The sequence below is a fragment of the Empidonax traillii genome, unplaced genomic scaffold (genome assembly GCF_003031625.1).
Source record: "Empidonax traillii isolate 1590-97213 ecotype Southwest subspecies unplaced genomic scaffold, ASM303162v1 scaffold138:size3245559, whole genome shotgun sequence".
In the NCBI taxonomy this organism is placed as follows: Eukaryota; Metazoa; Chordata; class Aves; order Passeriformes; family Tyrannidae; genus Empidonax; species Empidonax traillii.
The window spans coordinates 3056989-3082965 of record NW_020955331.1 but is presented as its reverse complement, the minus strand read 5'-3'; the positions used below and the strand labels follow the sequence as shown (position 1 = coordinate 3082965).

The 25977-nt window shown below is 38.8% G+C and overlaps 1 protein-coding gene across 23 annotated transcripts in view; it reads right to left on the bottom strand.

The window, feature by feature from the left end:
* DLG1 (discs large MAGUK scaffold protein 1) overlaps positions 1 to 25560 on the bottom strand; it is a 148944-nt gene extending 123384 nt beyond the window's left edge. For 22 of the 23 annotated variants that reach the window (XM_027884020.1, XM_027884022.1, XM_027884028.1 and 19 more), the window contains exons 1-3: positions 25493 to 25560; positions 25083 to 25214; positions 11777 to 11943 (exon numbers count right to left, since the gene is read on the bottom strand). In XM_027884020.1, coding sequence (XP_027739821.1) covers positions 11777 to 11943; positions 25083 to 25214; positions 25493 to 25511 — 318 coding nt within the window. In that variant the 5' untranslated portion in view covers positions 25512 to 25560. Of the gene's footprint in view, positions 1 to 988; positions 1557 to 11776; positions 11944 to 25082; positions 25215 to 25492 lie in introns of those variants that run through there. The other variant, XM_027884046.1, reaches the window with a different exon arrangement.
* Between the last annotated feature and the right edge of the window lie 417 nt (positions 25561 to 25977).

Genomic DNA, 25977 nt, shown 5'->3' with positions numbered 1-25977 from the left:
AAATGAGGCCAAACAACAGAAAGACTCCTTTGCTGGGGAGAGACAAGGTAACTTCACTCATTCCAGTCAGCCTTTGCTTCCTTGTGTCAAACAGACCTGGGAAGCATCTTGAACTTTTCTTTTATAAAAGTTATCATTAAATCCATCTAATATTCTCAAAGATGCTCAATTTTATTATATTTCTTGAGAAGGATGTTTGTATAAGCAAGTTTCATGCTTTCAGATTATCCAGAAGAATGCTAGAAGTCAAAGTAATTTGTAAAAAAAGAAAAAATTAAACCAGCAAATATTTAAACAGCCAAGGAAAAGGGAGCAATACAGAACAAGTTTATCACTTGAAGGAAAAAAAAAGTCTCCAAACAACACAAATCATCAAGTCAGTATTTCACAAGCACACTACTAATACATTCTGTTTATGCATCAGATTTTCTCTTTAGCAGTTACAAGTGGGTTGTAATAAAAATGAACATACGTAAAACTTTATCCTAGCACAGAAGTCATGACACTTAGCGATATGGGTGTCTTCATCTCAAAGCAGCAAAATATCAAGATAATAAAGCATCTTGAAATATATCCATCCCTAACAGGACTTGCCAGATTAATCTTCTTCTCTTTGATGCTTATTTTAAACATAAGGTCACATATTGGAATTTCTCACTCTGGAATAAAAAGCAAACTACTATTTTAGCAGGTTTAAAGAGAGAGGATTTTTATAGAAGAGAGTGTAACTGCAGAATGAGAAAATAAATCATTCTACTACACTTGAATTTTTCAATATGTGCATAATTAGCTCTTCAATGAATTAACATCTATGATTGTTCTTAGCAACAAATATAGAATTTATTTTGACAATATCTGCAGTTTAAAATTAAAAAATATCAGCACTAGAAAACCAGCAAAATATTTTCATTACAGGTAGACAAAACCTGAAAGATTCAACAAGAACTTCCAAGATTGTAGGCATTAATCAAAAGCTTTATCATCTTACCTTTGTTGTTACAATGCATAAGCAATCCATCGTTTCAGCATAGCAGGTATATTTCCAAATATTTAAAAAGGTTTATTTTCAAACACAGCCAAACACCATCTCAAAAGAATGAGAAAGAGCACACTTATTTAATAGTCAGAACACTGGAGTGAGTGCCAGGTTTCCCTTTGGATTCATTCAGAGTTAGAAACAGTGTGGAGAAAAAGCAGCAGGCTAAAATACAAATGCTTCAAGTTTCATGAAAGATTCTTAACCTATTTTGATTATCTATGTCTGAATAACTTAAATGTATCCTTGAAAATATCCTACAAAAGATGTCAAATCCTGTTCCATCCCAGTTAAGTACCTCCTCGTATTCTATTTCATATACTCCTCTCTCAGGATTACCTAACACATGAGCATCACAGGGAATCATTTGATGAAATGCAATACAAAATTATTTTAGAGCAAAAAATCTCAATTCAGCTTTTCTCAGCTGGTTACAATTTCTAAAATGAAGCGTTTGTTCAAAAATAGTTTTGGTTGCAAACAAGTATTTCTCCTCTAACGTCATTTCAGCATTTGCAGACTGCAAAATAACTGATTTCCTAAGCAGTAATGAATGGAATATTCCATGTAGAACAGGGAGACAAGAAAGTGGCAAGGCAAGAGTAATGCATATTGCAAGAGAAACGCTATTTTGAGCCTGGAATTAACCTAGAATTTCATTCCTTTTGTAAGGCTGTAATGCAGTGACAAGGCAAAGTTTGTATGGGCAGGCATTGTCTCCTCAGCCTAATTAGCACGGCTGGGGAAAGTCTAACACTTGGGCACAAAAGACCAACAACATCTGTGTACTCTGAAACACTAATCTGACAGTTTCATACATTGGTAAGAACCTTATTACAATAATTTCCCACAAGAGGCACTAAAGCAAATGGTCAATTCAGTTTCCACTCTTGTCCTATGAAGTCTCCTGCTACCACCTTCGCTGCAAATAAAATGAAGTATATTGAAAAAATTCAGTAAGTAAATTCAAGATATTAAATCTTATCCTCAATAGTTTGCTTTTAGCCCAAGATGTACAACTAGTGAAAATGACTGTATTTTACATCAGCAAACAACTCTAGAACATACTAAATGTGTATCTAGAGCGTTCCCTTCAAGCTTTCTGCAACTTGGCTCCACTTTATTCCCAGACTCTGCCGTATACGCTGGAAGGGGGAGGAGGAGGGACAGGGCTGGTATGCAAGGAGACTATTCTTCCCAAAATTACACATTTGATTTTGCAGGCAGTTGCTACCTTTATAGGACAAGCTGGAATGGAACTTTAAGATAAATCTTCTACTACTCAGCCACCAAGAGGATTTTTAACTTGTGCAACCAAGTCAAGCCAGAGATATTTTTTTATTTTTACACAGTCTGTGAAAAATTTCTACTGTGAACGCCAAGGTGAAGTTCTCATTGCTACAAAGCATCACTGGGAAGAATACATGTCTTTCAGACTGATAAGGGTCAACTCAGACAGAAGGCTAAAAGTTCTAACTTCAAAAAGCAGAAAAGCACCAGTTAAGCTGATGGAACACTCCTCTGTCAGAAAAGGTGGGGGTGATTACTTTCACAGCTGAATGTCCACAAGGTATCCCACAAAGAAATTATCCTTGCATTTACCAAGTCTTGTTTTGGGAAACCTGTAAGGTTCAGAGAAATTAAAAAAGTGCAAGTATCCAAAAAGTTAAGGGACACTAAGTAAATACATTTTTCAGTGATTTGGCACATGTCCACTGTCCAGCCCAGAAACAACAGTATCCAACAGCACACCCAAACTTGGCTTGTCCCTCATGTTCAGTCTATGAAGGGCAAAAATTAATGATACCTTCTCAGCACTGAAATTTCTCTCTTAGTTTAAGATCAAGCTTCTGTAGACCTAATCCTGTCTACAACCAGCTCATGTTCAGAATCCATCACCTCTGTTCCCCTCATTTTTATGTTCTCTTGCCTTCTCTGGGACTCTTTCAGAACTAAGTATCATTATAATGCCATTTTTATCCCTCCAACTCACTACCACCCTTCCAACAAGACTCAAGGCCCATTAGTCTTTCCACCTTCAGGCTGCCAATGCAGACTACAAGATATAGAAAAGAGACCTATCCAGAGCGCTGAGGAAAAGGCATTTCTTTGCTGAGGATTTGTGGATCAGGCTGCTCATCAAGAACAGGCACACTAAACACTTCAGAGCAGAGGGCACATACAAAGTCACCTCATAACAAGTGTGCATGAAAAGTAGTAATGCATCCACTGCTTTACAGATCAGAACAGCTTGTACAACCAAGTTCCATTAGAGCCCTTTACCAATCACTGCACCACTATGAGGGATGCAAAGTCCTTCTGATAACTGTGTACATGGTTCTCTCAGGACCCATCTTCAGCTAACAATGCCCACAAACAGGAAAAGAGATGGCAATCACACATACTATACAGTAGAGCAAAAAACATAGTGCACAAATAGATAAGCACTCGAAGAGAGCACTACATATAAAATAAGCCTTTCCTAGTCCAAAAGCAGTTTCTGCACACTTTTCACTGGAAATACCTCACATAGTAGAAATAAGCGTTCAAAAAAGACTGACCGAGACTCAAACCTTCAGGCAGTTTAGTATTCTCATAAGAAAAAATAATACAGCTTTTTGGAAAAAAGAGAACTCTGTGAATGAGCAAGCATGTGTTAAATTTTGCAACTGGGAAGATACAGTTTTTTCAAAATGAGAACTAGGTAAGAAAGACAGAACTAAAACTACTGTAATTAAATAATAACGTAGAACCTTCTTTTCTTTAAATTATATTGCGAGAAGCAACATCCCACAACTTGAATCAAATCATGAAATGCATGAAAAGCCACATATTTAATGCACTGAAGAGTAAGTAACATAGTGCTGTTAGCAATTAAAATCACCGTTATTCTACTGAATTTGTAAAAAGCATTGCAATCTCTTTAATGTCATTCTTACTTGCTAAAAACAAACCTTTCTGTCCCATCAGCTCCAAGTGATCTTAGTAACAATCAGTAACAACTATTCTACACAGCTTGGCCAGAAGGAAAAAGTGCATTTCCATCCACCAATATTCATGGCATTAATATTAAAAAACAAATATGATTCTCATGTGAGAAACACAAAGAGAAGAGATGGGTTTTTGACAGTCACTTTTTGCACCTTCACATGCTTATTCTTTCTCCAGTGTGGGAGATTCTATCTACAAAGTCACCAGATAACTAAATAAAGGAGAATTCATGCACAGATAAACCATGTATAGAAATAAAACCATGCAAATTAAAACAATGCCATGGAAAATACTGATTTTGCCACTAAATAATTTCTTCATCTCTCCACAAATCTAAAAGCACATATGGTTACTTAGATGCTAATTTGCCCTCAGATTCTGTGAGAACACCCACGTAACATACAGCTGTCACAGGTGTAACCAGAGCAGCAGGCTCAGCTCGGCTTCACAGGGGGTGGCAATTGCCCAACCTCAGCATATTTGAGGGGACATAACAAAGACTCAGCAAAGATCAAGCATTACCATCACTGCAAGCGCTAAAATTGTGAGATGCTGTAACCTAGTTTATCTAAGTACCTTTGAACCTGGCTGCAAGACGTCATTATTCCAAGTTTATAAAAGCCATAATTAGATAGCAAAAAAAAAAAAAAAAAATTTAATTGTAAGTTCTCCATTTACTTCTGAATTGAGAAAGGTGCATTTTTAGAAATAGCAGGACTTTTTCAGCTTCAGTTCAAGACTTACTTTTCTTTCTACAAACAGATCTCAAGAACTGAAGGTGAAATATCGAGCAAGCCAAATACCATTTCCCCTCTGTAAAGTTAACAGAAAGCAAGAAGGTTCCTGAGTAACCCAGGACTATACACCATTAGGTGCTCAAATAAAAACAATCACGTCATTTTTGCAAAGGAGTTGAGAAAATGATGGGCAATATGCACATACAGACACAAGTGTAAAGGACCAGTTCGGTAACAGGGAGTACAACAATCAGACACAGCATATTACCAAGCCAGCCAATACTGAATCTCTATAAATATTAAGGCAAAGAAGGTACTTGAACACAGCACAATAGGTCAGGGATTTTCCCAGGAACAGTTCTTTATTACAACAGGTACGACTGACTTTGTAAAAGCCAGGTGAAGATATTGCAGTTAAAATTCAGAAACAGAAAAACAGAACGAGAGTATTCTGCTGTTTTAATAATGTGCTCTACATGTGCAGGTATCTCATTCTAAGACTTCCTCTGAGATCCTGATTAACTGCCTGATGTACCATTCCATTCTGAATACAAACTGCTACCAATCACACATAATTTTTTTCATTCCACTAGAAACCATACATCCAAAATTCTTTCCTCCAGACTACATAAGCTTGCCTTATTAAGAAGTTACACAAAAATCTTACAAAGATTAAGATGACATTACTGCTTGCTTTGTAAAAAAAGCCAATTCCCATTTTGTAGGTGGAAAGAAGGTTAGCTTAACTTTATCCCTTTTCAAAATATTCACTTCAAAAAGACTTTTTGTCTTTTGACAGATACTGAGCAAACTTAACATAAGCCTGCAATATGCCTTGATAGCTAAGGAAGCAGACAGGACCTGCATTAACAGAAACACAGTCAGTAGTATCATAAAACTCTATTATTCCCCTTTGCTTGGCAGTTCTGATAGGACATCTGGAATACTGCATTCCACTTTGGGCCCCCAGTATGACAAGGATTTTGATAACATGGAACAAGTTCTGCAGAGGGCCATTAAAATGTTGAGGCAGCTGGAAGATGATCCTTAAAGAGAGGATGAAACCACAGGGCTTGTTTAAGCTTTGAAAAAAAGTTCAGCAGAACCTGAAAGTAGCCTCCAGGTACCTACAGTGAGATTATCCAGAAGAGAGAGCCAAATTCATGCTGCATGATAGAAAAACATTAGAAACTACAAATAAATTGAAACAGAGATTTCATTCAGAAAAAAGGAAAAGCTTTTTCACCATGAGTACAGTCAAGCACTGGAACAGACTGACCAGAAAAGTTTTGCAGTTCCCATTCCTGTATATTTTCAAGGCTCAGCTGACTGAAATCCTTTGCAATCTGATGGACCTCACAGGTAATCCTGAATTATTTTATAGTCCCAAGATGTTTAGAGAATTTCCTATCCGCTCTGCCTTTGTGTCAAATTTTAGCTGAAATTACAGACATATCAGCTGTTTCCTTTTCTTTCTTTTCATAAAAAAAAAAAAAGAAGTTGGAAAAGGACCTTAGAAGAGAGTGAGCCAGACAATCTCCGTACATGCCAGACACTGAACACACAGGCATGTGCAGATAGATGGGGAAACCTCAGATCAGACCAAAGTCCTTCAGCCACTATTACTCACTAAACACAGAGATGTGTTTGTCCATCTGTAAGAGGCTCCAGATTGAGTTCCCTCCCCTAAGGTGAAACATTTTCTTTGAGATAGTGTTCACTGGGGGAGGGGGTTTAACATCTAAAATTAATTTAGTAGGGCTGCTTTTAACTTAAGCTAAGGAGCAAACACTTTTTAACTTCTCAGATTTAAAATTATCATAATATTAAAACATATCCTACAGATTTAAAGAGTTAAAAAAAGAATAGTTGTCATGAGACAACTATTTCTTAGCAATACACTACTCAATTAGGTTAGAGATTTCTAACACTAATTCAAGTTTCCCAGCATATTTGTCAAACACAAACTGTCCTACCTACAGATGGCACCACAGATCACAGCAAACAGCTTCCATTGCCGCTCCCTCCTGCACATACACACAGCTCTCAGACGGTTCCCAGTGCTGAGATCTTGCTTCAGATCTGTTCCCTTTGCCAGTGCACACCTCAGCCCAGTATTTAATGCACAGAAGAAGAAGGTATGAACCATTCGTCCTTTTCAAATTGCATATATAGGGGTTTTTTTTAGTATTTCCTAGCACTGAAAGGATTAACATTCCCCTCCTGCTTATTGCTGTCTTGAGTCACTCTTTTGCCTTTTTTGTCTTTTTCCTTTTTTTTTTTTTTTTTTCCCCATTATCCTTTTGTGCTGGAGATTGAAACAAATAGAACTGCTAAATAAGGTTCCAGGAAATACAGAGCATGAAAAAGAAGATTGCTGTGAACAGGAAAACTTGCCATCTGTAGCTCTAACTTTCTCTAATACACAACCTGTGGGGATAAACTCCTGGCTTTTGATTCAGAAGTAGAAAGGCAAAGACAGAATTAGGCTATGTCGCATTAGAAGTGCTCAGGGAACCTAAGCTTGTATACCACTATTCTATGTATATACACAAGCACATATTGCTAAAAAGTCATTCCCAAAGTCAGCTGTGTACAAAGTTCTTGTAATACAATCCTTAATCCCTTTAGGAGAGCATTATATTCCCACTCTTAAGCAGCTCTCATATATACCATCAAAGTGTGAGCTGGAAGAATACTTACTTGGCCCACAGTAACCACAGCAAAAAATATCCTCAAGGTAAAAGAAACGGGGTTGAAATGTATTACTTCAAAGACTAAAAATTTCCAAGCAAGAAAAAAATGTCCCATTCTTATCACCTACAGATTCACTGGCCTGGCAAGCAACAGGATACAGCTAAAATAATCTCAAAGTGTATCTGGTATGCCAATCTGCTTGTACCTGCTTAATGAACTAACACTGAACTGGACAGCAGCATTCAAAGCATAAAAAGTGAGAGTTTATTAAAAAAAAGATGGCTATGAACAAAAGCAGATTAAATATTAAGGTGAAGTCTCCTCAATCTCTAATAAATTTCAGCAAGCAAAACAAATCATTAGGTTAAACACATGCTATGCCCTTGGGCTGATTAAAACCAATTATAAAATAACTTTAAAAAAAAAAGCCTAAGTAGCTTAAAAAAGGATACTATTGAAACAAAAATGCATTAAGTTTTACAGCATAAAATGAAATTTTCACATACTAACATAGCAAATATGTGGAATATAAATTGTCAATGTATATCCTCATACTTACCATTACATTTCAAAATATTGAGGAGAACATATCGCTTTTCAGGTATATAAAGAAAAAAAGGCACTGAAGAAGAAAGAATTAGGGCAAATAAAACAAATAAGATTATATGTTTATGTAACAATTTTCATATATATGTGAAAGTTAAACTAAGAATGTCTTAGAGAAAATGAAACCAACACTAACCTACCACCTACCACTTTTGAAAATTGTTCACCTTCATAACTTAATATGGAAACTATATTCTAACTAATGAAATACAAGGTAACATTTACTGTAAGTGATCCAGACTGGGAGAAAAGCTTGTTTTCAGTTTCACATGAATGAGGATCAACACCAACATGTGCAACTGTGCTTTTAAATACTGGCAGTAAATCTAAAATCTGACCTTCGTATACTGAAGGTCAAACGACTGTGGCTTTCACATGATACTTAAAGACCCAAAAAATCTGAAGGAAGACAGATAGCTTTGTCATAAATGTTCAAATCTGGGCCACTTAAAAAAACAAAGTGACCCACACCAGCTCAAGTTCCGTGAGGTAACACTACGTATCATGACCACCAGACTGTACTGGAGAAGCAAACAGTGCAGCTGAGAACAAACACGTCTCTGGTGAGACTTCCCAAATCAGGTCATTCTTCCTTTCAACACATCAGTGACCTTGGTATGATAATATGCCTGTTGTCACCGGTGCAGTGTCAAGGACAAGTCCTTGTATTACTGGCAGCCTAACAGCACATGAGAATAAAAACTAAAGCTGCAACTTGGTAATTATATACACCCTCATGTACAGTATAGGAAGATACAGGGAACAGTACCCTTGACCTGGTAAGTCTGTCTTTGTTACTATGGATGTCTTGGTCACAAAATAAATAAACTTGTATACAACTGGAAAGAGTTTCTGTAGGGGGCTGGCAAGTGAACAATCACAAAGCCTGGATTTATCAGTACCCACTATTCTGTACTTCAGATGTCAGCAAGTTTCTCCTACAGGGGAAGCACAAAAGGTGCTACAGTTGCAACATCATAACACATATCTCATAGCAGCACATCTGTGCTTACCAGTCCCAGTTGCTAGAATTAGGAGCATATTTAGCAATTACAAAATGGTTTGGTAGGAACATGAATCCTCAAGTCCATTAGACTGTTCCCAAGTGCATTACAGGGGGGAAAAAAAATTAAGCCATTTAAGATAGTCAGAAGACCTTCAGTAAGGGAGACTGCCCATGTACAGCTCTGCCAGGATACTATGTTCCTTTTTCGCATTTGCCTACAAATACATGAAAATTCTGTTTCCCAATTAAGTGTTCAATTCTTTTAAGCAGCACCAAATCTTTCCAGTCTTCATTCCTTTTCAAGCTTTAGATCCTCCATGTCAATCTCTAAGCACTGAAATTATACATCTTTTTTTTGCACCGTGGTACCTCAAATTTGACAGTATCTCCAGCAAGCCTTATGCAGACCAAGTAGAGCAGAACAGTTTTACACTACACTTATGTCATTAAGGTGTTCCTATGACATGGTTGACTCACCTTGAGATTCAAAAATGACCCTGACCTTTTCTGAGAAACTACTTCTTAACTACTGAACTTCCACTGGTTCAGCCAAAGTGCAGGACACTGCACTTCATTCTGCTGAACCAGAGCCTGCCCAACTGCCCAAGGCTTCGTTCTAGTCTCAGGTGCTGAAGCAGCAACACACCATTCTCTTTCCATTGTTTAATTACTAATTTAATCAGGATGTTTTTACTAACAACCCAAATTCGGATGTATTTTTTTAGAAACTTGAACTGATATATGATCTCAAAAGATAGCCTGTTAAACCATGCCAAAAGTTTTACTGAAATCAGAATTTATCACATTTACTGTTTCTTCCCAGCACAAGAACTATTACCATATTAGAAAGAAACTGTTTGATAAAACTGTCATCAACAACTATTACAGCTATTATTTGGCTCCTTTATCACTTCCAATTTGCTACCAAAAGACTGTAGAATCATTCCTTGTACCTGTTAAACCTGGATCCTCCTCTCCTGCCTTGGTCCTACATATTCCCTTTTTAAAAGACAGCATTTGTCCATCTGCAATTTTCTGGAACTTCATCCATCCTCCATGACTAAGGGCCACTGCAATGACTCCCAAAGTGCCTCAGTAAGTTCTCTGCACATGCAAACACAAAATACATTAGAACGAGCTTATTTCGAAACACCTCAGAAGACAAAATAAGCTTTGCTTCTCCTTGCGTATCCTATTGTCTGTTGTTCATTCTGCTCCTGCTTCTAAGAGATGCCATTCCCACCATACCTTCAGAAAGGGAAGTTCTACAGCTCTAAGCCTAGGATTTAGATGATGGCATACAAGTAAACAGCACAATGTTTTTTTCCATACTGTTTCTCATATACCCCAGCATTACAATTCTTAGAGAAAGTTTTCATTAAGGTAACTATGGCAACAGTGGCCTTCTCTATGCAATTTCAGGTAACTAAGATTCCACAGAGACATACAATTTAAGTTTTTCAGTGTATAATCAAGATTCTCAAAAAGCAAAGAAGATCTATTCCCACACTGCAAGTTAAACTAGAATTTTAATTCTTCAGTGTCCTATTACTTACAAACCTGAAAAGCACAGCACACCTAGGCTGCTCAGATTTTTCATGTAAACACATTTTAACAGCTGTTCTTGGCAATATATAACTCTCGCCCTGGCTTGGCTGACCTTTCATCCACTGGCCATTTTTTACTTTCCAAAAGAACACAAGTCTTGGATTTGCTCTGTAGTTCTCTTTAAAACATTCCTGATGTATTTCATACTAGCTTCAATATAACAAACTTGGGAAAAGGTACAATAAGCACAAGCACCTTTTTTTTTTTTTAACGGCACAAACTCATTAGCACATCACACTCTTCTGATCTGCAGCTAAGTGGACTTTTTTCCACAGTCCAAACAGCCTCTGATAAAGCTTCACTCATTAAGGCATCCTCACCACTTTATCTTGCTCAGTGGTACAAGCTCCTGAGCTTCCCAACAGGCTGCAGGACCAGTCCTTTGGCTGGTCTCTCCCAGTGCTCCTCCTGAGCTCTATGGCTAGTTCACGAAAACGGATCAGCACAGCACTGCCTTCAGTTACTCACGCACCTTCTCCAGTGTTCAGGGCACACTTGGAACAAAGCTCTTCTCTTTGGGGACAAATAAGAGGTCTGACATAAAAAGATTCAAGCAACATTACAACTTGAACAGAGGAAGGGAGATCTTGACTTAGTGAAAAATGTACATGAGTGTGCATTTCTGTGCTCAGTTCTCACCACTCATTAGTGACAACTGGCTGCATACAGTTTTCAAAAACAACTCCTCCAGAACACGGACATTGAAGTAGCAGGGAATTTCTTCCCAACAGACTGAAAAATTTACTATTAGAAAGATATGGCCTCAGATCTCCCATATTACTAATGAAGTAATGACTCAAGAGTCACGAGTATGGATGAGTATAAACATACTAAACCTGGCAGCAGGGTTCCAAAATCAAAACATAAATCCAATTTAATGGTCACTTAATGGCACATTTGACAAACGAGTTTATAAATTTTTGACTAAGCAAAATGCATACGTTATTAAACATTTCAATACTTAAATCCCCTATGACTACTTAATAATGCACACTTTCTTTGAAAATTAATATTTTATAAAATGAAGGAAATGTAGAACACAATGTTGAACTAATAGTCTCAACAAGAAAAATAAAACAGTCTTTTATATCATACCTCTACACTTGGGCTAAGGCTGCTTGGCAGTGTTTCTGATGTCACTGTTGTGCTCGGAAGGCTGGAGAAGTCCCAGGTATTCACATGCTCTACTGGTTCAGATGGCTGAGAGTGATCAATGCATTTTGGATTGTCCAATAAGGTCACTTCATAAAATTCTTGAATATCTAAAGATGAGAAAAAAATTAAGGTTAGGCTTTATAGTTACTATAATATTCTGATGTTAAGTACATCTTCCTCGTGAAAACCAAATTTGATACAGCTTCATCTGCCATCAGTAAATTCTTAGGTATCACCAAGATCCCATGAACCTCCCCCATTGAACACACAACTCACTCTCTTACACCCACATCTCAGAGCCCCCATGTCTCCACTCGCTTTGGGCCTCTGCCACCAACTCTGGTGGCACCACTGCAGCAGGAATAGCAGAAGAACACAGAATAATGGCCATGGAATAGTGGAAAGCATGAGTGTCTATGTTTCAAGTTCTGGTATACCTAACTTCAACTTCAGCCTTTGGTTAGCTGAAATCTATGGTTCAAGGGCAATATTAGAAGGTCTGTTTTGTGGTTCGTGTTTCAATTAAATGACCACACAAATAGAAGTACACTGATGAAATCAGCAAGAGAAAAGCTGCAAGAATTTAGGAAAGGGAAGCTTGATTAGCATAGGTCATCATCTGCTTTTTCAGTCTACGTAACAGAAATAGGATAAAACTTAACAGTACGAATTACAAATCATACTTATGAATTAGTAAACAGCTTTTTCTATAACCTTGAAGACTCAGCTGGAAACTTGCAGCCAAAAATTTGGCAGCATTAGTTTTTTTATTGACATGCTATCCACTACATGAAGCAGCAACAAAAATAGCACAAGCTAAAGAAGCACCAAAGGTGTTTCTATGAAAGCTGCTACCACAACTGTATTCACATCCATAAACATACACATTAAAAATAAATAAATAAATCTGAAAAGGTATAGGCTAAGGGAGGGTCAGACAAATGAAGTTGTCCTGTAAGGCTTTTAGTCTCTTATTCAAAGTAAAAATCTGCAAAACAAGAGTTGCAAACTCTTAATTTTTAATTGTACCAACTTCACAGAATAGAAACATACAGACACAGTAAGCCAAAGAAGGAAATAGCCACGAATAAGGAGGAGTCTAATCTGCAGAATTTTGTAGCTTTTCAGCAGCTGCCCAGAGTCAGTAACAGACACTGGTTATTAACCAACTCCTTACAGAGCTGTCCCACAAAAGAAAGACCTGCAACTGAGAGTTGCAACTACCGTTGCTGGTATTCCAGTCTTAGATGTTTTCATAGACATGGCACTTCAGCTCTCTACCAGTTCAGAAAACTGAAATTCTCAAATTCCATCTCAGTATCTCCCCTCTGAGCAAGAGTCAAATTCCTATCAACTGCTGACATTAATTTTTAAAGTTATACTTGCTCTTAGCGCTGCTGATTGGAAGAAATGGCAGTGAGGGTTGCAGAAGATGTTAAGTGACCTAGATATACAAGAGCAAAGCAGCCTAAGAGATACAAATTGCCTTTAAATCTATCTTCCACATTAGCTCCCTCAGTTGCAAATTTGTCTTGTAGCTGCATTAAGATTAATACCTCAATCAAGTACATCGAGTAAGGACTTTTTTTCCCCCCAATAGAGAGTACTTTGTATATAGCTGCAATCCACAGTAAGCAAGCCAGGAAGATCAGTACATTATTTATGGGAAGGGGTTATTTGTGCAACTGTTTTGCAACAGAAATCTAGGACACTGATTTTCAATTCTGCTACTCTTTTAAGTCCCTGCCAGACAAGGTAGCCATTTATTCATACTGCAGAATGACTGGTTTCAAAAAGCACAGTATTTCCCATACATCATCTCCACTTCTCTATAAAGGGCACCAAAATAGACTTGCTATTGAAAAATGTCAGAAATATGTACACCATTTAACGAGGGGATTAGTTTCTGTTTATCCTGAACTTGCTCCAAATCCACAAAGTTTCTAGGAACCTGGTTTCTATATGATAATATCTACCTTTTTAAAAAAAAAGTTAACATTTTTACCATTCAGAATGCAAACATTAAGTATGTACAAGTATAAGCAAGCCATCTATGAACGCATTAGGTCGATAAGGAATGAATGCTGACATTTACACTTTTTAAAGCCAGAAACTAAGGCCATAGTAAATTCAACCTAAAGAAATTCTTCTGGTCTACTGCTGTGTATCAGCTCACAAAAATATTTCATCACATCAACACACTTGGATATGTGCTGAAGATATATCAATCTGTGGATGCATTATCATAGGAAAAGTTCTAACATTTTCCTACCTCTTACAGATGCAGGCAGTAAAATATTCATTTTTAGTTGTATTTATGGTCAGACTTCCTCTTCAAGCTAGAGATGCTATTTTTATGTTCTAGCTTTTTTCTCCCATATTAATTCCAAGACAGATTTTTATCTCAAACTAAGTTAGAGAAAACTGATTCAAATAAGGGATCACACAATAGTAAAAAAAAATACAAATTAGAGGGGGCATATTGAAGGAACAGCTGAATGACACTTGAAAAGTAGGAGCACAGAGTTTTAGGAAACCAAAGTGACAAAAAGTGATGAATGGTAGGCAACACAAAAAAACCATTCTGGAATTAGGTCTGCTTACAAATAAAACCACATGAAGTAGCCAAATCAGAATTATGTTTGATCACAAGAGGAATAAAAACCTATACAAATCAAGTGCCAGACCACCAGTGCTGCAAAGGAGGACTCGTATGAAAAAGAAAACTATATTTCTTAACCTATTAGTCGTATGAAATCTAAACAGTGGTGACAAATTGGGGTTTATTTCCTGTCTAAAAGCAGCTTGCTGGCGTATCATTCACCCCCTTCTTATATTCTTCCCTCATCTTAGTTTTGTTCTTTGAATAGGCTTGTTCACCAGTAAAATGATACACCAGAAACTAAAACTGCTCACTCTTAAAGCAAACAAGAAAGTTATCTGCCGAATACAAACTGAAACCAAAAATCAACTTCACAAGGGAGTTCCAGCTTCATTAAAAAGCAAAACACAGTCATTAAAAGAACAGCAGAACTACAGAAGCAAACAAATTCTTACACTTCTTTAAGTATATTTGAGGGCACTTCAAGAGACTACATCAATTCTGTCTCAGAATCTGCCTCTGAGGACAAGGATTCCAACCAGGAACATGACACCATTCCTTCAGATCGATTTCTTCCCTGCTCCTTAGAAATCGGACATAAGGCCTCTGCTTGCCATGTGTACACATATGTGCAGTGTCTGCTACTTTCTGCTACATAACCCACAGAGAGTACTCTTGTAATCAGGGTAATTTAAGATCAGTGCATGTTCTAAAAATCTTATTGTCAAGCCAAGCTTTCCACATACACCTTTCCTACAGAAAAGAATAATAGTTTTAATATAGTCATCAAGTAAAATAAAGCTGAGCAGAATTATCCTCTGTATTCCCTTATGTGTGAACCTTTAGATATCTGTAACATTACAAGTCAAAGATGGGATACCTATAACAGCATTTTCTTAAGGGAATGGTGTAACCCTATACACAAGGTGTTGGCATTGCTTGTAACATGTTGGCATTGCTTGTAACATGTTGGCCATGGGCCTCACGTTAAGTGAATAACCAGGCCTTGCACTTGTCCTGGCCTGCCCAGAGCTTTGTTTTAGCTTGTCCAACTCTACCACCAATTATGTATAGACCAGAGGACTCACCCAACTTGCCTGGCTTTTACTCAGCTTCAGAAACCAGTGTGAGCTAGCACCTACTTTTTATAAATATTTTTATATATAATATACACAGCTTATAAATAAATGTTTACTAAATAGATTTCATAAATAGCTTATATAAATATATGTAAACCCATTTGTTGTTATATCACACAGTTATCCAAAGCTAAATAAAAGCTGTACATAAATACAAGCACATGCAAACACAGACTAGATGTACAAAGAAGAGTCTGTGTTTGCATCTGTAATACCAAATAGATACCAATAACAAGTGGCTATTCTGTAGGGAATGAATTACCTATGACTCCAGAACAAAACGCTGCATAGAGGAGCCCAAGCATAGCATGACAGCAGAGGCCTTGAAAACAGAGAGGTATCACAAGCCTCAAGACTATAAACAACTCACCAGCTGTTAATTACTGGTCAAAGGAAACCAACCTTGAGAACTGGGCAAAAAATGTTTGGAGGACAACAGAACGAAGAACAAGCATCCAACACACAACATAAAACACACAACATATACACGAAATTAAACTGTAAAGTAAAGAAGAAAGCCTGAAGCACAGAATATGTCAGCAAACAACAATAACCTCAACAAAACACAACAGAGAAAGAAACCATTAACATAACACATCTCTATGGGAAAGATTCCCTGTACCAGTCAGTCTCCCATTCCCTGTTCTTCTCTGGTCATATTTTAATATATTCTGATTTTCTAACAACTATCAAGCAACTCACTGTAACTTTTTTACCTGATGTTGGTTTCAGTCTTCTGATATTGAACCTTAATTTATGGTATAGAGGGAAACAATAAAATTTCATTGGCATTTGCTATTTATCTACCTGAAACAACATTGCAGTTGAGTGTCAGTCTCAAAATAACAAGCAATGGGACAAGAGGAAATGACCTCAGGTTGTGCCAGGGGAGGTTTAGGTTGGAAATTAGGAAAAGTTTCTTCACTGAAAAGGCTATCAAGGATTGGAACAGACTGTCATGGGGAATAGTTGAGTCCCTGAAAGTATTTAAAAGACTTGTAGGTGTGGTGCTTAGGGATATGGTTTAGGGGTAGACTTGGCAGTGCTGGGTTAATGGTTGGACTTGATAATCTTACAGGTCTTTCCAATTTAAATGATTTGGAGTGGGCAATTTAAATGACTGGGAAGGAGGTGGGAGTATTTCAAAAGTTAAAAGCATTCCTCTGATGATCACAGTAACCCACTGTTTGTGGGCTTTGCATTTTTACACTTTAAGCATCTTAACCACCTGTAGGGTATAGATGGTTTTTCTTAAATAAACGCCAGGAAATTCCACACAAGCTTAACATTTCTTGAACTAGAACAGTTACATGTTTACTACAACAGACTTCACTGGATACTGGATATGTAAACCAGTGAGCTCTTGCCCTTCCATGATATACTACACAAAACTGTAAGCTGCTACCACAGTATACGTGAATTTAACAATCACATTTGTATATGCTGTATTAATTATATCCTCATTTGAAGGTTTCCAGTTTTAATGTAGTTGGCAGCTTTGTGCATGAGCAAGAGTTCATTTAGGAAGCTCATGTTTGTTTTCTGTTTGATCATTTTTTATAAGCTCTACATTCATGTTTGGAATTCCAAAATGCAAAATGATCATATCATCCCTCAGCCTGCTGGCAATTCTGTGTCTAACACAGCACAGGAGACTGTTTAGGAGACTGTTCACTACCCCAAGGGCACGGCAATTGTTCACAATGTGTCACCAGGACCCCCAGGTCCTTTTCTACAACACTTCTTTCCAGCAGCGTGACACACAATATATACTGGTACAAAGGATTGTTCCTCCTCAGGTGCTGAACTTTGCACTTCTACTTGTTGAATTCCATGAGGTTCCTGTCAGCCTGTGCAGGTCCCTCTGCACGGCAGCATGACCAGGATTTACATGCTTCAGCTCCATAGTTAATCCTGCACTGACATCGATGAGATGATCCTTTCTGATAGATGTTCAACAGCTGAACAAACCAATTTCAGCCCAAGTCAGCAAACCACCACATACATTTGCATCTACATACAGACCACACAAAGTGTTTCAATACCAGCTTGTTCAGGAGAATCTCTCAGAGGTTGCTTTCAAGCAACCAAGAAGCTTATGAATTCCCTCAGAAATTGATTTATTTCAATTTTGTATTTCACTTGAAGATCTATCCATGTGAGCAATTCCTTTGTCATCTCTCACTGGTCTGCCTCTTCTCAGATATTTGTTCATCCAAATAGGGCACATGCAAATTCCTGTGTTTGTTTATGATGTTATCCATATTTGAAAAAACAGGTCTGTTAAGAATTGGACTCCCTGTATGTTGTCCAAGAAGAGGTGTCATCCCATTATAAATTAAGTATTTCTCTAAATCAAGGACAGGGAGGGAAAGACATCTTCATTTCCTAGGGCTTCCTGCCAAAGCACTGAGAACTTCAAACTACTAGAGTGGGGAAAAAAAAAAAAAAAAGTCAACATGCTATTTCAGTTCAGAGCAATTTGAGATGTATGGTATCTGCCAAATTCTTAACAGCACAACATAATGAATATATTGACAAAACAAAATCACGATCACTGTCAGAATGGGCAAAAAAGTCTGCCAACACTACAGACTTCCATTCTTTGCTTGCAAAGCAACTCCTGTTAATTCCAAGCAACTCCTATTAATTCCAAGGAAGTCTCAATCCTACATGTTTACTTCACCTGCTATACCAGGCTAAGAATATGTTTAACACACATAAACCATGACTTGAAAAGCGTACGATTAGCGATCCACAAGAAAATACAAACACCAAGAAAAGCTTCATATCCATTTACCAAGCCAATGACCAGAGTTAAGGAGTTAAATTAACTTGTTTCAGTAACGGTGTCCTACCCTTTGAACATCATTTCTGCACATACTTCTTTGCTTAACTCAAATTCCAGGAGATGTTATTTTCCACTAACACAAATTCTCCTTACTTGGTGCTCAACTGAAACTGCCCTCATCTAACCTTGTGTCTAATTGTTTCCTTTTTCTTCCTCTAGCCACACAGTAGAACCTCCTTCAGCACTAACACCTGGGCATTTCCTGCAGCCAAAGTTTAACACAGGTTTCTGAAAACCACGTAAATCTGCAATGTTTTTGAGATTTGCCTACAAGTTTTCCTTACTGCACCTCTGTCTTCAGCCAACATTTTAAATTCAATCTGAAATTAGTCAGCTTTTTTGAGGGCATGGCTGGGAAGACGCTTGCACATGACAAGATTCCTATAAAAGCTTTACCAAAGCACTTTAGAGCCTCCTGTAACTTGGAGAACGAATACGAAGCTAAGGAGGTTATTCCAGTGTCAGACGTACACCTTCTGCAGTCTCAACAATCTTGCAAATTTGGCCTAGTTATAACTCAGGAAGCCATCTGTGCAAGGAGACAAGTCAGCTGCTAGAGTTTTGTTTCTTTGAAGATTCATTCCACCTGCACCAAAACAAGCACCATCCCTCAAAATATAGGCAAACCACGAGCACAGGGGCCATGTAGCACTCCAGCTGCAGAGCTGAACAAGCTGTTCAGTTAGGACCACCGGGAAGCAGGAGTAAGATTAGGACAAGTATCCTCTCTCATACTTTCCCCCTTCCTCAACAGTGTACCCAGCACTGAAGCAAATTTTGAGGGAGACTAGGAGCAAAGCCAGGAACGTGGCAGCATGGGAGGAGACAGGCATCAGAACCATGGAAAAAAGGTGAAAGAACACAGGAAATAAAGTGGAGCAAGATCAGGACAGAAGATAAACTTCCCCAGAATCAGGACACTATACCAATTATTCCCAGCTTCAACTTCCTTTTCAGCTCCTGGATGAACATCACAATTATTAACAAAGTTTTCTTGTCAACAGACCCTCTCAATGGTAACCCTGTGAAGAGAATACTGTAATTGATAAATTTTACAGTGCAGCTATTCAACACTGAATACACAGTCAGTGCAATGACCACAAGGATAAAGTTTTGCTACAATACTATTTATCTGCATGCCAGTAGCTGCTCAGCTTACACTAGTCTTACTTGCTATTTTAGGCTACCAAAAGCAGCACCTAATCCCAAAACTTCAATACATTGCTCCGCCACCATGTACATATACTTAACACAGCATGGAAAACACTTTAAAAAGCAAGCAAACTATCAAACTGCACTATATACACACAAAATGGTAACTAATTATTTTAAAAGGAGAAGCAATGAGACTGTTTCACTCGCTATTTAATTCCTTGGAGAGGAAGACATGAAGTTCTTCCAAAAACTGGGACATTCTGACATTTGGGCAAACTGCACATCATAAACATACTGACAATGACTAAGCTAACACTGCAGACATCGGGCACCAACTGAAATATTTTATCCTCCCTCCATCTGGATGAAAATAATCAAGTACTTAATTACCTTTGAAAATAAAATCCTAGGTCAAATTTCTCTAAAACTAACCAACTTCTGTTTAAGTTTCAAAGGAGGCCATAGCAAACATAACCATATATATCCTTAAGAAACTCATCCAAAAAGCCAACAAATACCTCAAAGTTGCAAGGATTATATTGCATGGGTGTTTCAGCCTCAAATACGAGCAAAGATGTATTACAGAAGCTGCAATCTGGGGAAAAAGTCACAAAAATGCAGCAACAGTAAGATTTCAATGTGAAAAATTAGCATCTGCAACAATTTCAGCATTACAGAAGACCTAATTCTCCCTAAATCTTCCTCTAACAAAAAACATAATAATAATAATAACAAAAAATTATTATCTAAAAATTATTATCTAAAAAATTATCTAACCCAATCCTCAACATATTGTCAAAATAATTTCTGAACTCTTGATATAAATATTACTCAACTGAGCCTGAAAGAACTTGCACCAAGGCCTCAGTAACCTTTGAAAATGGGAAGGCCTGAGCTGATTCGCAGTTAACTGTGTCATCATGCCATATGCTCTATTAACTAACTACATTGCTGAAATAAAGGCTAGTATTCCCCAAAAGCAAGTACTTTTAGTTTCAGTTCAGAAGGAGCTTCTGCTTTAACTGTGTTTGATTTCAATTTAGCCAGCAAGTATGAAACTTATCTCCAGGGTGGCTGACTGAGAAGCACCGAGAAGAGCAACAGCATCTACAGAGATGCCACACAGAGCTCAGAGAGCTGAGGCCACATGCCATGGAGAAGGAACGTGGTTAGTCCACTCCAAAAGGTACCAACTTTGAGGAGTGATGACCCAATCAAGTCTACTTCAGTCTAAAATCTAGGGTTGTTTTCCTACTGTAGTTCAGAAAGCCATTGTGGACAGAGACGAGAAATCTGCAGAGTATGTTTTATATTCCTAGAATTTTCAGTCCCAGTCAGACTGCTGAGAAACCTGAACAAAGAGTTTACTTGATTCAACCATCCATTTTTTTTCAAAATTCTCAGAGATGGAACTTCCTTTTTGGGTGTTTAAAACGTATTATCAGCATTTTTAATATACTCTGTCCAATTCATAAAGCTAATGAATACAAACTATGGTTAAAAACACTTGATGGTTACCAGAGGGAAGCTGTTCTTTGGTTTAGTAAGGATTAGTGAAACCACTATATTTTTAATTCAAAATTTCCCACACTGGATGTTTAGTGTTAAGAAGAGCCAATGCATAAGCACAATTCTCGAGGCAGATCTTCATGCAAAGGGACTCCAAGTGAAATGAGATTGCTTACACATATGAAATTCAATACATTACACCTTCCCTAGTCAGATTTGCTATTTTAGGCTAAAAAGCCTGTATATGCATAACTACAAAATAACATAGATATAAAAAAATCCACCCCATTTTAGGCAAGAAGGGTAGCACAGCCAACTCCATTGCCAGTGCATGTAGAGATTTCTAAATTTCCCTTTTTCTGGCAACTGTGCAAATAAAGTCAGTTATTGTGAGAAAAAGGAATGTTTTTGAAGTAGCAAACTACTTCATGTTTCTAGTTATAGCTATAATATTTTTAATTTTAGAAGACTATTTTAATATGGTCAACAACAGCATGACACCCATTAAAAGCAGACTTTAATTAAGCGAAAAGATTCCGTGTGTAAACAGAAGTCTGCTTCACGTTCTTCTCTCAGAAGTGATGCATGCAAGTGTTTTTCTTCCTATGTTTTCAAGAAGACAAATATATCGGTACCTTTTCAAGAACCTGTATCTTCTAGAGAAGGCAAAAGAGAATCTAAACTAGAAAAAAAACTCATCTGCAGAATTTTTTCTATTTTCACTATTTGAAGAAAAATATCAAATACTGTACTAGAGTGAAATTAAGTCTATCCCATGGTTCTATATATCGGTATCTTCCTTTGGTCTCTTAATAAACTGACTCACCTCACCAATGATCAGAATATCAATAGCAAGCCTTTTTAACTGCCACCAAGAAGTCATAAGCTGGAAAAGAAAAGGTACCACACATTTTTGAGCCTCTACAAAAGGAAATTTACTTGAAACTGACACTATTCTCAGGTTGATTTTAATTACAGGCTCTTGACCTTCATTTAATTGAAGTACTAGACATTGTGACACATAGCTGGTGGAAGCAATGGAACACACCACATTACAGAAGACAAAATTAAAAAAAAGGGCTTTTGCACATACTGTTTTAAGGAAGTCATACCTGATTACTTTTGTTACTAATTTGAAGTTCTTACAGTTATCTCACTTAAAATATAACACTGTTGCAATGTCAATCTTGTGACACTGGCTGCTCACACAAACTGGTTACTGGTCTAATTCAAACCATTTAAGTAAAAGGTCAAGCTTATAGATTGCACTAAAAGGAGAGGACAACATAAAAAAAGGCTCAAATGAGAAAAGTAATGCTGTTTATCCTTCAGCACCCAAATGGAAATTACAAAAAAAAAAAAAAAAAACTTAATTCCAATTCCTTCATATGCATCTAAATAACACTGTTAAAATCAGTGTAGTTTTCAGGAATATTTAATTTCCTCCATTATAAACCCAAAGATATATTTCTGTGCATAAAGTTATTTCTGTTTATTTCTGTTTTTTGCTTTCGATTGCCAAGTCAAAAACTGTACTAAAAAAGATACAAGAAGTTAACAGCAGATCCTGACCTGCAGCTTTCACAAACCCAACACAGACAGGCAGGTCTTGGATACAGTGCAGTAACTTGGCAGAAAAAGCAGAAAATAATGGGTGAAGTTTGGTTGCAAGTTTTTAGTACTATTTTATTAAAAAAATAAAAAAGAAAAAAAACCTTAAACTAAAAGTAGCACACTTGCTGGAAGAAGTATCTGTAAGAGAAATGATTTGGTATAGTTGAGCCAGAAATTTGCTGTCAGAATAGCACTGGCTAAGTTGGGAACACATCACACCTTCTCTAAAAGGCAACTTCTCTTAAAATTCAGCCATGAAGCAACGAACAATAGAGTATTCCAGGTAAGCCTAACTCACAGCTCAACTGAATACTTCATCCAGCATCCTCCTAGAAAGAGGACAAGCAGGCTCAAGGTCTTCCCAGTAACTGCAGCCATCCTCCAGATCACATCTTTTCCAGGGAGTCCTCCCACTCCTCATGGTAGTCACACCATAAAAAAGATGTTTCCAGGAAAACAACAGCCAGGAGCAGCCTCCCATGGACAAGAGCTTCCCTGATGGATTTCCACAGAAAGGAGCAGGTTAAAGGAAAAAAACTCAAGCCGGCAGCATAAAGCGGTTGGAAAGTACCAGCCTTCTGACAAATGGCTTGGGAATATATGTATGCTCTCTAATAAACAATCATACAGTGAGAGAGCCAGGAAATGTAAAGTTACTGCAACATGCCCAAGAAGCTCTTACTGCGCACACAGAGATGAACTGAACTCCACAAGAACCAGGGTCCCACAGCTGTGACGTGCAAGACCAGAAAACAGGCCATGGAGTCCACCCAGGCAACAACACATTCCTGTTTTCTGCTCTTGCAGAACAAAGCTAGCAGACATGAGGCTGCCTGCTATTTGAAGTTTACTACTATGAGGTGTAGATTTATAAACAATGAAGATTTGTATGTGGATAGTAGAAGAAACTATGCCTTGCAGATTTGAATATCCAAGGCTAATAGACAGGTATCTTATTCAATGAAGGGGAGAAAAAAGTACTGCATGGACCTTAAAAACCTAAAACAAACCCAAAAATACATACATACACACACCCAGACCAACAAAAAGGGTAGCCAACATTGAAATTTTCTGGGTACAGTACATTAAGCTTCTAAAATAAGACTTCAACAGTTTGATCCACCAATGAGTGAATTCTGTTCATACATGGCCCCACAAAGATTATGTCTGGTTCTTCACCATGGAGTTGATTAGCACCGAGTGTTGAAGAGAAACTAGGGGTTCTTTTAAGGAAAAGATCCTTGTAACTGACACATTTTCACAACTATCCTTTATGAACTTGGATGACAAGAAAAAGAACATAGCACAATTACTGACTTCTGAAAACCTGCACAAGATGAAACAACTGCTCCAGAAGAAAATATTCCATATGCAGCAATGCATGTTTATATTTTGGCTGTCCCTGTGTTTTCACACAACACAGACTCAAAGAAGCTGCAGCACTATGAAGGAAGATGCACACCCCTACAACACTAACCATTCACTACGCCAAATTACAAATATAGCTACCGTGCTTGTCATTAATACGATTCACACACCCGTTATTTTGTTAAAAGACAAGGATGCAGAACAAATTTTATTCTTGAGGGTAAACTAGCATTAGCTGTCATAGAGATAGTGACAATCAGTCAAGGGAAAACCACATCTCACTGCAGAAATTCCCAAATAAAGACAGGATTCTGCAAGTTCTATTTATGCTATTTTTTTCCAAACAGGCATGCAGGAAATTCAAAATTATATGCAAGTACTTCTAAGAATTTACAGGAATACTTTAAGTCTAGCACTACAAGTACACTAAACTGAGAATCAGTAGTGCTTTCACTACACTTCAAGATGCAACAACAGGGAAAAGATGATTGTAGTACTCCCTGAAGCATTAGGTTTCTTCTCATTTAAATTAAATTTGCACTTCAGTTATATACTTTGTGATGTTTTTTGAGATTCTTCAGTGGGAATTGCCCGAGTCCTACCCTAGATTAAAAACATTCCAATTTATTTATCAACCTGCTACATACGGACAAAAAAAATAAAGGGAAAAAAAAAAGGAAGAAAAAACCCCACACCCTCCTTAGATATCAGGTGAACAAACATATGCGGAAAAACGGTCTAAAGTAATCTACAATAATATGTCACAGAAGAAAAAACTGCACCACAGTTTGGGCTGGTCAAAAGCCTCAAATAAAGTAAGTGAATGTAACAAGTGAACTATTGATCTCTAACAGCACGTGTGTTACTATGCAAAACAAAAACACAACGACAAGAAGCACACGGCTTCTATCGTAGGGGCAAAATATCTTTTTCCTTTTAACGCTACAAGTGACAGCACAAACAAGAACTGGTTGGCTTGCGCACAAACTGAAAGAAGTCAGTCTTTACCTATCAACGCCTGGAAAAGGTTACTTTGGAAGATGCTGATGACACGCTCGATGGAGTTCCGCAGCTGCCGGTCCTCCGCCTGGCTCAGCTTGGAGCGGTATTCCTCCAGGAGGCGCAGGGCTCGCTGGGTATCTGCAAGCGGAGACCAGACACACACTGCTGACCCCGGGCGCTCCGGGCAGGAGCACCGGGGATACAACAAACCCCCCCGCGGCCGGGGCCACCCCAGCTCCTTTGTTCGTAGCCGGGAGAGCGCGGGCAGGACGGTGCCCTCGGCGCGCTCGTACCGCCCGCAGCCCGGCTGCTCCCGCCGCCCCCCGCCCGCGCGGTCCCGGTCCGTCCCGCCGCGGAGGCGGCAGCAGAAGCCGCAGTCAGCGGGACTCCGGCGGCCGCGGGCGGGCGGCGCTCACCTTGTTTCCTGACGGGCATCGCGCTCCGCGTCCGGGGTCGCCCCAGGGGCTCCGTCGTACAACTCCGAGCGCGGCGCGGGGGGGCGGCGCCCCCTGCCGGCCGGGCGCGGGGGAAGGGCGGCCGCCCCGCCTGACCCACCCGCGGGGCGAGCGGCTCCGCGCGGGGCTCCTGCCGGCGCCGCCGCGGCGCCTCGGCGGGACACGGGGCGGCGTGGGCCGGGCGGGACAGCGCGGTGCAGGGCGGCGAGCTGGCCGGTGGCGGCGGCGCCAAGGCGGGCAGGACCGGAACGCTCCCGCCGCCTCCCGCCCGCACTGCTTGGAAATTCCAAACTTTCCTGCCAAAATGGCGGCCTGAAGACAGTGGGGAGCGCACCCCCCCCCACGTGACCGGGCCCGGCGGGCGCCCAATCAGGGCCCGGCGCGGGGCCGGTACCTTGACGCCGGGCGGGGGAGGAGGCAGGTGAGGGCTCCCCCCGCCTTAAAGG